Source organism: Diabrotica virgifera, chromosome 5 (assembly GCF_917563875.1).
Source record: "Diabrotica virgifera virgifera chromosome 5, PGI_DIABVI_V3a".
NCBI lineage: Eukaryota > Metazoa > Arthropoda > Insecta > Coleoptera > Chrysomelidae > Diabrotica > Diabrotica virgifera.
Genome location: NC_065447.1, coordinates 258014678 through 258029351, shown reverse-complemented (window position 1 = coordinate 258029351; position 14674 = coordinate 258014678). Strand labels below are relative to the sequence as shown.

The 14674-nt window shown below is 33.7% G+C and overlaps 1 protein-coding gene across 4 annotated transcripts in view; it reads left to right on the top strand.

Annotated features, from left to right (window-relative positions):
* LOC114324831 (protein O-mannosyl-transferase TMTC1-like) overlaps positions 1-14674 on the top strand; it is a 176401-nt gene that overhangs the window by 150201 nt on the left and 11526 nt on the right. For all 4 annotated transcript variants that reach the window (XM_050651160.1, XM_050651158.1, XM_050651159.1 and 1 more), the window contains exon 13: positions 3478-3683. In XM_050651160.1, coding sequence (XP_050507117.1) covers positions 3478-3683 — 206 coding nt within the window. The remainder of the gene's footprint in view (positions 1-3477; positions 3684-14674) is intronic.

Sequence of the window (14674 nt, the reverse complement as noted above, 5' to 3'; positions counted from 1 at the left end):
CATGCACCCATATCATATACAAAAGAGTACAATTTTGTCAATGGTCACAAAAACAAATAGTTATACTGAGAGATTTTTTTGAGTTTGTCCTTTTTTTGGAGACGAGGCAACATTCCACAAAAATGGTAGTGTAAACAGACACAATTTTCATTATTATTCCACAACCAATCCGTACTGTGCTGACACAAAGTCAAACAAGATGGTCCTTAAATGTTTGGGGTGGAATCAGAGGCAATTACGTTATAGGTCCTTCTCTCTATGAGGAATCGGTAAATGGTGAGGTTTATTTAAATTTTCTAGTGAATCATTTACCTATTCTACGTGAAAATGTACCATTAAACATCCGCCAACATATGAGCCCCTGCTCACCACAACGCACTTCTCAACGATGAACTATTTCCTGAAAGATGGATAGGAAGAGATGGGCCAGTTCACTGGCCACCCAGATCACCAGAATTAAACGAAGGTGACTTCTTTTTTTGGGGTTATATTAAAGACGTAGTCTATAGGGCACCTTCAACAATAGTTGATGATATGAGAGTAAGGTTTCAAAACGCCTTTCAAAGTGTCACACAACAAATGCTTACAAACATCTGTAGGTCTTTTTAAACTCGTCTCCAGGCTTGTGTAGACGTTATGGGAGGTCATTTTGAACACCTTTTATAACATAAGAGGTACGATGAACATTTTTTTTTATTTAATTTAGTTTTTTTAATAAATTTTGATAAATTAAAGTATTGTTATTAATAACTAAGTAATACATGTTGCTATCAACAATAAAACTAAAATATCTCAAAAACTAATAACTTTAGGTATAGGGAATATTTAAAAGATATGTAAGTATAGTGATAGAACTTTTCGATAATAATATAAAATACAGGGTGTTCCATTTAAAATTATGAAGAAAATCTTGTATTTAAATTTTGACTTACCCTGTATACAATTTGTGTAGTTATAAAGAAATTGTACATTGTTGCAAAACTACTTTAATATTGCCAGTCAAAAGCATAAAAAAAATAAGTTTATATTACACCGTTAGAAACATACAGGGCGATCAAATCAGTATGCTTTTTTAATAAAAGTGCTCGTAACTTTGAAACACTCAGTATAATCCTAGACAAGTGTTATATTTCTAGAATCAGAAAAATGTAGAGAAACCAGATTTTGAATAAAATACAGGGTGTTTCATTTAAAAAAACATAACTTTGGTTTGGCACCGTGTTATGGAGGACCCTGTATATTTCTCACTAATTTTAAAATGTGTACATTAAAGGTGTCTATAACTTTTATTAACAACGTTTTTTCATATATTGTATAATAACAGATATATTGGACTTTGTCACAGAAGTTGATCACCCTATATGAAGGTAGATATAAGAAGATATTGGATAATTTTGTTAAAGCACTCTTTTATTTAGTACTACTAAAAGCACTTGTTCCATTTTGCTGCAAACAATGACTTCAACTTGTTGTTGATTAAATTATACTAACAAATTACGATAGATAAAAAGAATTACTGAAAATTCTCTGCTTCAAGTTAAGAATCAGTGTGTTTCAAAGTTGAAAACGAATATTTGGAAGATTATACAGGGTGTTTCATTAATAATTGTCCATATAGTAACTGGAGAAACCTTAGCACAAAATACCTTAGATTTAACCTAAAACAGTTAAATAAAATGTGGTTCCTTACTGAGTTACAGGGTGTTTTATCTAAAAATTTAAAAACTATTTTTACTTAGCATAATAAAACTATTCGACGTATCCTTTTCATACTTGGCAGAAAGTGCGACTACTAGACACCCTACTAAATTACAATAAACAAACGTTTCTAGCTACTACCAGAGGCGTACGACAGGGGATGGTGAATGGTTGACCCTTCTCAAATGCTACGCCACTGGAAGAATTACTATTTTAGTATCATTTTCAGATTCTCCAATACTTTTTACGTAAATAATATGCTCTTCATTGGTAACGATAAAGTCATTAGTTTTCGAGATATTTGAAGTTAAATATGAAACGGCACAGTTATTTTGATTAATTTATAAAATGATTCTTATGATTAAAATTTAAAAATTATTTGTACAAAGTACTTAAAAACTATTTGGTTTATCCTTATAATACTTGGCAGAAAGTGTAAGTACTGTACACCCTACTAAATTAAGATAAATAAACTTTTCTAGCTACTACCAGAGGCGTACGACAGGGGGTAGTGGCTGGTTGACCCTTCCCAAATTCTACTCCACTGTCGAAATTGCTATTTTAGTATACATTTTTGATTTTGCAATACCTTTTATGTAAATAATATACTCTTTACTCGTAACGATAAAATGATTAGTTTTCGAGATATTTGAAATTAAAAATGAAGCGACACAATACATTAATCAAAATAACCGTGTCGTTTCATTTTTAACTTCAAAGATCTCGAAAACTAATGACTTTATCGTTACGAATGAAGAGTATATTATTTTCATAGAAAGTATTGGAGAATCCAAAAATTGAACTAAAATAGCAATTTCGCCAGTGGCGTAGAATTTGGAAAGGGTCAACCATTCACTTTCCCCCGTCGTACGCCTCTGGTAATAGCCAGAAACGTTTGTTTAACATAATTTAGTAGTGCTTACAGTACCTATATTTTCTGTTAAGTATGAAAAGGATGCGTCGAATAGTTTTAAAATGCTGAGCAAAAATAGTTTTTAAATTTTTAGATAAAACACCCTGTAACTCAGTAAGTAACCACATTTTATTTAGGTGTTTTAGGTTAAATCTTCGTATTTTGTGCTAAGGTTTTTCCAGTTATTATATGGACAATTATTAATGAAACACCCTGTATAGTAGAGTACCTACCCGTATTCTGCTATTAGTGTTTTTAGTAAGTACAGTGGAACCCCGATAAGTCGGCCTCCAATAACCCGGAAGTCCAGCTAATCCGGACCGATTTTCATTAGACAAAACAAACATTTTTTTCATTTTGATTGAGATTTTACCAAGAAATGAACAAGACTGTATACAACTGTACGCAATTTAGGTGTATTTCATGCATTTCATGTTTTTGGAATTACATATAATGGAGCTCAGGCGCGGATACAGCGGGGGGTCAAGGGGTCCATGGACCCCCCTATTGTATTTAGTCTATAAGTAATGTTTTTATTATTTATTATTTTTTTCTGTCAACCAGAGGTCAATTCTTGTGAGACCATAGGTATCTGAGATGACTGAATTTTATCCTCAGAGTAAATGTGATACGTATGGCTAACTCTGGACAATAAAATATTTGCGGTACGTCTGACCCCCTATTATGAATTTCTAGTTCCGCGCCTGATGGAACTTATCTATTAGTATACAATATTTTATTAATTTTTACCATATTCCCCGGGTAACCCGGATTTTCGATAACCCGGATCGGCCGTGGTCCCGATTAATCCGACTTATTGAGGTTCGACTGTACTGAATTTAATAAAATATTTATACGCATTTTAGAAAATTGTCAAGACTGGAAGATTCAGAAGAAATGTTAAAAAAGTGCATTTCACTGGAACCTGCCTTTACACCGGCTTACGTGGAAATGTCAAAATTATTAGGATCTGACCACGACGACTTGTATAAACTACTCAAGTCTGCGGTTGAGCTTTCTCCAAATGACCCATTTTATGGGACGCAATTAGGGCATTTACTTACTAGAAAAGGTAATTTAAAATATATATTAACTAATAAATAAAATAGAAATTATATAATAATTCCGATATTATTGCCAATTGATATCTAATAATCAAATAATATAGCGCCAGCACCTCAAATTTTACAGTCTCTTAACTAGGATTTAAGATTGAACTGGGAGAACTGAAAAAGTCCCTTAAAAATACTAAAAGATCCGAGAATCTAATAAATTTGGTTATACATATTAAAATGGTGCCTTCATCAACGGCAGTGAATTGAATTGACTGTCATAATGATGAACAAAACTATTAAGTACTTCATAGTACTTTAGAATTGTACATTTTTCTTTTTCGTTTTCTTGGTGCTTGATGTGCCTATACGTGACGAATGTTGGCAATCATTATGGCAATCTTTATCGTAATGCAGTAGTCCGGAAAAGCTTCACAGATGTTGTGTTGAGCCAGGTTCTGAGGTTCTTTAACCAGGATGTGCTTCTTCTTCCTGGACCTCACTTTCCAAATATTTTTCCTTGCAGGATGGCTTGTAGGAGGGCATATCTGGATTAATTTCGCATAACGTGTCTTATATTCTAAGAGCTAGTGAACCCTCCGACTAACGGTCGTCCTGTAAGGCTAGAAATTTGTCTAGGATGGGCTAAAAACCATGACCTGGCAGGCATCAGCCGTGCACGTGTATCTACCAGGTGAATCGAAAAGTGCAAATTTAGGGGGTAAAATAAACTTCTTCTCCTGTAAAGTTTAAATTTAAGTATGTGTTTGAGTAAGTCATTTAGAAGAAATGTGTACAATGACAGGCAATTCTGAAGAGCATAAGACCTTGCCAGGCGAGGGAAAAGATTGCGAAATCGGCCATTTTTAACCCTAAATCGGACATTTAACTAAAAATTTCAATGTTGCCAAGGTAGGTAGATATTCTTTAAACATTGATTGATGAAATCCCGAAGAGTTTTTTGCAATACAATATCGATAACTCCTCTTCTCGAGAAAGGGCAAATTTAAAGAGAAATCCTCAGACAGGTCGATTTTGATTCTTAAATTAGGACTTTTTGGCTTATATATAATACTAGTGACGTCATCCATCTGTAGTAGGGGTTGCGTGATAGCTCATTTGAAAGGTTATTTAATTTTCTATTCAGTAATATAGACATTTACATAATTATTTATACAGGGTGTACAAATTAATTTAGACAAAAAGAAGAAAAAAATTGTTTGTACACCCTGTATAAAAAAAATCATCGACTACGTCATCACGCCCGGTTTACTGTAAAGAGATCGAAATCATTAGACCGAAAGCAGTAGACCGAACTCATTAGACCGAAAAGCACTTTACCGAAACCTCACTAGACCGACCAGCAGAAGACCGAAAAAGCATTCTTTTTACTTGTCGCAGTAAAAGAGATAAGACTAATATAATTACAACTAAATGTTATTTGAATGGTTATTATAAACAGTTAAAATGGTGTTAACGTCACTCTACCCTTAATTTATTTTTACCTTCACTAATTTGTTTAACGAATGAAAATTATTTGATATCAGATTGTACAGAGTAACAATTTACACAGTCTATAATATATAAAATAATACAAAAAAAATACAATAAACAAAAAGACATATATACTGTTATATTTCTATTTGATATGAAAATTAAAATTTGATAATTATAGACAAAATTCAATTTAATATAAAATATTTTCAATTTTCTCAACCACGGGCATATAAATTTAGAACAACCTGTATACAACAAATTGTTATATTTAATTTTAAGAAGTGATTAAATAAGACTCAAGTGAAATCGATAATAGGTAATTATGTTTGTTCGCGGAAGGATCGATCATTAGCCGATGCTAAATAAGACTAAGTGGAAATAGAGAATAGGTCATTAAAATTTGTATATAGTAGAAAGTAATTTTAGAATGGGAATTAACTATTTTCTTTGAAATCCATTAAGCATATTTAGAAAGTTTAAAAATTGGTTTTGAGGAATACTGCGAATGAGAGTTGGTGGTGGAATTTTGATTTGTGAATCTGGAAGGGATATTTAGAAAGTAGGTGAATGAATGACAAAGTGGGATCAGAATGTTTTGAGCTGTGGAGAAGTGAAGTCGAGTAGTAGACGGTAGTGTACGGAGAGTGAGAAAGCCTGTGTAGTTCCGTGAGTGTGGAGTATCTATCGTAGAACGAGAGGTAGGCCAGGTTGAGAGTAAAAGAACCTCCTTGAGCCAAGAGTTCCCGGTAGCTGATTGCAGTTTCGAAAAAGGTAGAACACAGCATCACGACAGAAGCAGGAAACGAGAGCTATACGAGCTAGTTTCAGAGGAGAACATTACTGGAAGCCAGGACGAGGTTTTGATTGCAGCCAAGGATAGCAGGAAACGGGTCTTGTGTGAAGACATTCTCAGTGCACCAGAAAAAGGTCAGTCTCATTTGTTTGGACATGAATGTATGGGTTTTTCGTAGTAAATACCACATTTAAAATTGAAGAAACATAATCAATAATATCAGAAAAGCTTCATCAAACTTAAATAGAATTGTTGCTAATAAATCATAATAGTTAAATGTTAATAAAAACTTTCAATTGGAAATCAAAAGGAAATAAGATTCCCATGTGTAAATGTTATGTTTAAGAATAATAAGATATAGCAAATATTAAGCAATGATTGCCATTTAAATAAAATAAACAATATTTTGATTACAATTGTAACCCATATGTGTTATTATTTTACTTTTTTCTTTCCTATCCCGATTAGGAACCATTAAGAAATACTTAGAAGCCACGTATGTAAGTAATTAATTTTATAAAAAGCCCTGAGATTGAAAACATATTGATATGTGATCTGGTAAATTAATTAGATTATTAGTAATGCATTGATTAAATTAAATGACATATAAGAATATTATCTCATATCAATAATCAAGATCACAACAACTGTCGTCCAACGTGGAGGGCATTGTAAAGTATTTCTAGTGGCAAATTTGAAGGATAGAAAGAGTAAAGCCGGTATTTGAAAATTTATATGCCTGTGGTAAAAAGTGAGATACTTACATTTGATAACATAAAATTTTAGATCTCTAGGTACAAATTTTACATAACTGATTTAATATTTTATTTTTACGATATTTACATTTGATATATTTATTGACAATTTATAATATTTGGGTGAGAAAAAGTCGTTTTGGTAACATACTAGTAAAATTTCATATTTGGCGGGGACAGTACTTCTTGAAAACAAATGTCTGTGACAAGAAGCCAAAGCAAAGACAATAAAAAACAAAAAGAACATTCAAATCAAGAGGAAAATTCAGACCAAGAAGATATTTTAGACACAACAATCATGGAAACAGGAAAAAAAGAATTGTCAGAATTAGAAAAGATATTACAACTTATGCAACTCCAGTCACAAAAAATGGATGAAGCAAAACGAACAATGGATAAAAATCAGGAAGAAACATCAAAGAAAATGGATGAATCACAACAAAAAATGGATCAAAAAATGGATGAAACAAAAAGAATAATGCAAGAAAATCAGAAGGAAACAAAACAAGCCATAGAAGAGAACAACAAGAAAATGGAGGAACGCATAGAAAAGTATGAAATGAAAATTAAAGATCACATGCAAGAACAAGAAATGAGATTGAAGGATCACATGAAAGAACAAGAAATGAAAACTCAAAATAAAATAAAGGAGTTAACGAATGGCCAGAAAAAGGAACTAGAAAATTTGGAAAATAAGTTGGAAAATGCTATTCAAGTAGACAGAGAAGAAGTGGAAAAAAGAATCACAGAAATAGAAAAACAAGTCACCGAAAACAGGACGCAACAGAATGTCGGAGAAAGAAGAGAAATGGTTATACATAGCACAGATGACGTGAAGATAAGGTTTGGCGGGGATGTAAGAAGATTACACCCAGTGCCGTTCATAAATAGCCTGAAAAAGAAAATACAGCACATCGGAAATTTCGAAACAGCAAAAGAAACTATCAGAAACCATCTCAAATATGAAGCAAGCCTATGGTTCGATAGTAAAGAAGAAGAATTCAGCAATTGGCAACAATTTGAACAAAAATTTTTGAATTATTTCTGGGGAAAAGTCCAACAATTGGAAATTAACAAGGAATTGCAAAATGGGAAATACAATGATAGGATGGGGGTATCAGAAAGGACATATGCTTTACAAATTTACAATAATGCAAAGCATTTACAATATAATTACTCATCGGAACAATTAGTCGAACTGATTGCAAGACATTTCGAGGAAACGCTGGAAGACCATATCACATTGCAAAATTACAAAGACATAGATAGTTTATGCCAATTCCTACAAATAAGAGAATCACGTCTAAGAGAAAGAAAATCAAGAAGGTCGCGAGAAGATTACAGGCCCCGAGAAACACAAGATTACAGAGATAGAAATCAAAATAGGAGGGACTATACAAGACGAGATTTTAATCCCAGAAGGGAAAACGAAAATAGAGACAACGGAAGAGGAAATTATGAACAAAGAAATAGGCAATGGAATGAGGATAGAAATCGAGAATACCAGAATAGAAACACCACACGCTCAAATCAAGAAAACAGAAATAATGGTAGACAAAATGAACAGGGATATCGAGAAAACCGAAACAGATCCGACAGACCAAGAGAAAATAGAAGAGAAGTAAATAATACCCAGACAGATGAATATGACGGAGAGAGACATTATGACGAAAATATAAACAACGATGAGCAACCGGCGTCTTTTCACGACGGCGCTCACTAAAAACCAAAAATCAAACAGGAATCTTTTGTCACCCCAAGGAGTTTATTAAATTGGCAGGAAACAACGAAAAGAAAAATGGAGTTAATTTAAAATTTGTGGATGGATTTATCAACGAGAAACCAATTAAAATTATGATAGACACTGGATCTGAAATAACATTGGTCAACAGAAAACTAATAGAAGAAGTTAACTTAACGAATTTAATTTATAAAATACCTAGGGTAAATTTAGTGGGCGCAAACAAACGGACATTGGCAACTATAAATGAAGGCATACGAGTAATGGTACGACTGGGCAAGAATATGTATGCACTACAATGTGTAATAATGCCAAACATGTCACATGACATGATAGTAGGAGTGGACGAATTGGCAGAAAAACATGTAGTGATAGATTTTAAAAATAATACGATGAAACTAACAGAAGAAAAAGAAAAAGAACAGGACAAGGAACATGAGAAACAAAATACGGACGGATCAGGTAAAGAACAAACAGTGGAAATGAATTTGGCAGCGAAGCAAGGACAAAGAAGAAAAAGGAGAAAAGGTCAGAAAAAGATAAAAGAAAATGAAACCTGTGGCTCCTCAAAAGAAGAGTTGAGCCCAGAAGAAGAAAATTTGAGAGTATCAGAAACAAAGGAAACCTGGGATTCCTCAAAAGAAGAGACGGGCTCAGGAGAAGAAGAAATAAAGCTAAAAAATGAAAGTGAAAAGAATATGATTGAAACAGTGGTATTTGAAGAGGAGGTATATGCAAACGAGGATGCAGAATGCACGGTAAACATGTGTGAAGAATCTGAGAAAAAAGACAGAAAATTGATATGTGGAGAAGGGAAAGAAAAAGAATTGCGGTTGATGTTAAGAAACTACGAAAATTTGATCAATGAGGAAAACAGAGTGGCTAAAAAGTACGAACATTCATTTGAGGTGAAAAACTTGGGAAATTTTCGATCAAAGACTTACCCGATTCCATACAAGTATCGACAAGAGGTGAAAGAAGAAATAAATAAAATGTTGGAAGATCAAATCATCGAAAGATGTGATTCACCGTATGTTAACCCGATTGTGATAGTAAAGAAAAGCAGTGGAGAATTGAGATTATGTTTAGATGCCAGGAATATCAACCAGCACACTGTATCACAATATGAATCACCTCTAAACATCGAGGCCATTTTTGGAAGAATCACCGGGTCACACATATTTTCGAAAATTGACTTAAAACACAGTTTTTGGTTGATACCGTTAGCTGAAAAGTGTAGAAACTACACCGCTTTTTCTATTGATGGTATTGTCTACCGGTTTAAGGTAGTGCCGTTTGGATTGCAGAGTGCTTGTGCTGCACTCGTCCGAGCTCTACATACCATTTTGAATCGCCACGAAGATTTCATAGTTCATTATATCGATGATTTATTAATTTTTTCACAAGATACTCAGAGTCATCTGAAACACATAGAAATAATTCTGGAAGAATTGGACACAGCGGGATTGAAATTAAACATTGAAAAATGTCAATTTTTTCAAAAAGAAGTCATTTATTTGGGTTTTCAATTGGACACCAAAACAGTAAGATTATCCGAAGACAGAGTCAAGCTCATAGATGAATACCCAAGACCAACGAATTTGAAAACATTGAGAGGTTTTCTTGGCACGATTAATTATTTTAAAAAACTGATTCCCGATTTGAGCCAAAAGGAAATCCCTCTGATAAAGTTGCTTAAAAAAGGAATAAAATGGAATTGGAAAGAAGAACAGGAGGAAGCTTTCGAAACATTAAAACGAGAATTCGCAAAAGGAACGAAAATATACCACCCCATTTACAATCTACCTTTTATACTCCGAACTGATGCGTCCATACAAAAATTTGCAGGAGTTCTGTCTCAAATACAAAACGACCAAGAAGTGCCGATATGTTTTATATCGCGAGTGACTAAAACACATGAGAGAAAATATAGTGTTACAGAATTGGAGTTTGCCAGTGTACTATATTGCGTAAACAAATTGAGGTTTTACTTATTGGGAGCAAAATTCACAATCGAAACAGACCATGCAGCTTTAGTACATATCATGAAGAATAGATTAGTAAATAATAGAATACATAGAGGTATTCTATTATTACAGGAGTATGATTTTGAGTTCCGATATATAAAAGGAAAAGACAACATAATAGCCGACGCTCTAACACGGGATGAGGACACGGGAAAAAAGGAAACAATTACTCTACAGGTGGGACTAAATAGATTAATACAAGAAGAAGGGATATATTCGTTAAATGAGATAAGGACAAACCAAGAAGACCTAGAGGAAAGAGAGAAAAGAAGAGCGGAAGTAGAAAATGACATATATTTTAAGAGAATAGACGGAAAGGAACTATATTTAGTGACACAGACATTGGCCGAAAAGATAATAAAGAAATTACATGAGGACAATGGGCATATCGGTAGCAGAAAAGTTTGGCTCGTTTTTAGGGAAAATTACATAAGCCGACAGGATTACCGCATTGCAAAGGAAATTACCCAGAAGTGCGATGTATGTCAAAAATATAAGAGTCGGAATTTCAAAAACGAAAATGTTGCCAAAAATATTGAAGCCCGAAACAAACTAGACATTGTAGCAATAGATATGTTAAGCGATCTAATTATGACCACTAAAAGGAACAAACATATTCTGGTAATGGTGGATGTGTTTTCAAAATACGTAAAATTATATAGTTGCCGCACCACAAAGGGGGAAGAAATATTAAGAAAAATCGACAATTTTATAGCCATAGTAGGAACACCAAAAAAGATTCTACTGGACAATGCAACGTATTTCCGAAATGATCGTTTCAAGGGACAACTTCGAGAACGAGGAATAGAGACAAATTTTGTCAGCATCAGGCATCCACAGAGTAATCCTTCGGAACGATTCATACAGGAAGTGACGAAATTTCTTCGCATTGCAACAGATGGTCAACATCGCCACTGGGACAGGAAAATGGCGGAAATAGAAAGGTATCTAAATACAATTCCGAGCACAGTAACAAAAGAGACCCCAGAATACATCATGAAGGGTGTACTGCCGATAAGGCCATGGGAAGACCAAGAGCCAAAAGAATATCAACAGGTGATTGAAACCGTACAGAGAAGATTACGGCGAAGCAACGAAAAATATATCCAAAGACAGGAACAAAATAGAAAAAGAAGACCAGTGACTTTCCAAAAAGGTGAAAAAGTACTCGTGAGGGCATTACGAGTATCAAATCTTCCTGGGGGCATTTGCGCAAAGTTGATGCCTGTTTTCGAAGGCCCGTATATCGTGAATAATGAAAATGGGATAAATAGTTATGAGTTGAGGCACAGGAACTCGGAAAAGACCCGAGGAATTTATAATATTCACGATGTATACAAATATCACGAATAAAAGACAGAATTACATGAAGTAGATAGTAAGTTAGGATATAAGACGTAGATTAAAGTAAGGAAATATACAGGGAGTTGGTTTTGCCTCGAGAAAATTTATTTAAAAATGCAGATAAATTTTATCGAATACAAGGCGGGGATTTGTTATATTTCTATTTGATATGAAAATTAAAATTTGATAATTATAGACAAAATTCAATTTAATATAAAATATTTTCAATTTTCTCAACCACGGGCATATAAATTTAGAACAACCTGTATACAACAAATTGTTATATTTAATTTTAAGAAGTGATTAAATAAGACTCAAGTGAAATCGATAATAGGTAATTATGTTTGTTCGCGGAAGGATCGATCATTAGCCGATGCTAAATAAGACTAAGTGGAAATAGAGAATAGGTCATTAAAATTTGTATATAGTAGAAAGTAATTTTAGAATGGGAATTAACTATTTTCTTTGAAATCCATTAAGCATATTTAGAAAGTTTAAAAATTGGTTTTGAGGAATACTGCGAATGAGAGTTGGTGGTGGAATTTTGATTTGTGAATCTGGAAGGGATATTTAGAAAGTAGGTGAATGAATGACAAAGTGGGATCAGAATGTTTTGAGCTGTGGAGAAGTGAAGTCGAGTAGTAGACGGTAGTGTACGGAGAGTGAGAAAGCCTGTGTAGTTCCGTGAGTGTGGAGTATCTATCGTAGAACGAGAGGTAGGCCAGGTTGAGAGTAAAAGAACCTCCTTGAGCCAAGAGTTCCCGGTAGCTGATTGCAGTTTCGAAAAAGGTAGAACACAGCATCACGACAGAAGCAGGAAACGAGAGCTATACGAGCTAGTTTCAGAGGAGAACATTACTGGAAGCCAGGACGAGGTTTTGATTGCAGCCAAGGATAGCAGGAAACGGGTCTTGTGTGAAGACATTCTCAGTGCACCAGAAAAAGGTCAGTCTCATTTGTTTGGACATGAATGTATGGGTTTTTCGTAGTAAATACCAGATTTAAAATTGAAGAAACATAATCAATAATATCAGAAAAGCTTCATCAAACTTAAATAGAATTGTTGCTAATAAATCATAATAGTTAAATGTTAATAAAAACTTTCAATTGGAAATCAAAAGGAAATAAGATTCCCATGTGTAAATGTTATGTTTAAGAATAATAAGATATAGCAAATATTAAGCAATGATTGCCATTTAAATAAAATAAACAATATTTTGATTACAATTGTAACCCATATGTGTTATTATTTTACTTTTTTCTTTCCTATCCCGATTAGGAACCATTAAGAAATACTTAGAAGCCACGTATGTAAGTAATTAATTTTATAAAAAGCCCTGAGATTGAAAACATATTGATATGTGATCTGGTAAATTAATTAGATTATTAGTAATGCATTGATTAAATTAAATGACATATAAGAATATTATCTCATATCAATAATCAAGATCACAACAATACCTACAAAATCTTAGCATAATTTACTGCAAACTTTTTAAATTTATTTACCATTTCGGTCTAATGCTGTTCGGTCTAGTGAGGTTTCGGTAAAGTGCTTTTCGGTCTAATGAGTTCGGTCTGCTGCTTTCGGTCTAATGATTTCGGTCTAATTGTCGTGTACCATCACGCCCAGATGGATGACGTCACTAGTATTATATATAGGTATGCCAAAAAGTCCTAATTTAAAAATAAAAATTGACCTGTCTGAGGATTTCTCTTCAAATTTGCCCATTCTCGAGATAATAAATTTATGCAAACTCAAACGTCCTCATTTATACTACAGTGTCGCGCCCACTTGATTAGCAATTAAAAAACAAAGGGGTTTTCGATATAATATTGCAAAAAACTCTTAGGGATTTCATCAATCAATGTTTAAAGAATATCTACCTACCTTGGCAACATTGAAATTTTTAGTTAAATGTCTGACTTAGGGTTAAAAATGGCCGATTTCGCAATTTTCAAAATTTTTAATCGCTTATATAACAAAAACTATTAACCTAAGAGAAAAGTCACTAAAGACCTTTTCTGTTTGGAATGATTCAAAAACCTAAACAAAAATTGTTCGATGCAAAAAAATAATTTTAGAAAAAACCCCCAATCTTTTCCCTCGCCTGGCAAGGTCTTATGCTCTTCAGAATCTCTTGTCATTGTACACATTTCTTCTAAATGACTTACTCAAACACATACTTAAATTTAAACTTTACAGGAGAAAGTTTATTTTACCCCCTAAATTTGCACTTTTCTATTCACCTGGTAGATACACGTGCACGGCTGATGCCTGCCAGGTCAAGGTTTTTAGCCTTGGTGTGCTATGAATTATCACTAGACAAATTTCTAGCCTTACAGGACGACCGTTAGTCGGAGGGTTCACTAGCTCTTAGACTATTAAGTATTGTAGCTTTAGAGATTTTATTTTGGTCCGTAGTTCTCGGTTCTTCTTCACCTTTTTGAGAACCTTTTCATTTGTGACTCAGTCAGTTCACGGGATTTTAAGTACATATTCTCCGATATAGCCACATCTCAAATGCTTCAAATTTTGTGCACATATCTTCGTTCAAGGTTCACCATTCGACGCTTTAAAAAAGGAGAGAGAAGGCGTAGCATCGCAGCATTCGTACTTTTATACCAAAATAGAGGGAATAAGAAGACCCCCATCCCGTTGAAGATGGATCTAGCTGTTAAGATGGATGCTCTTATCTCTTGGCTGTTGGTCCATTCTTCATTTATTATGGTGCCGGGGTAGCTGTAAAGCGTCACTCTTTCTACATGGGTTTGGTTGACGAAGAGTTTACCTTCTGTTATCTTTGTGTTGCTAATGATCAAAATCTTTGTCTTCTTTTCGTTTATATTAAGT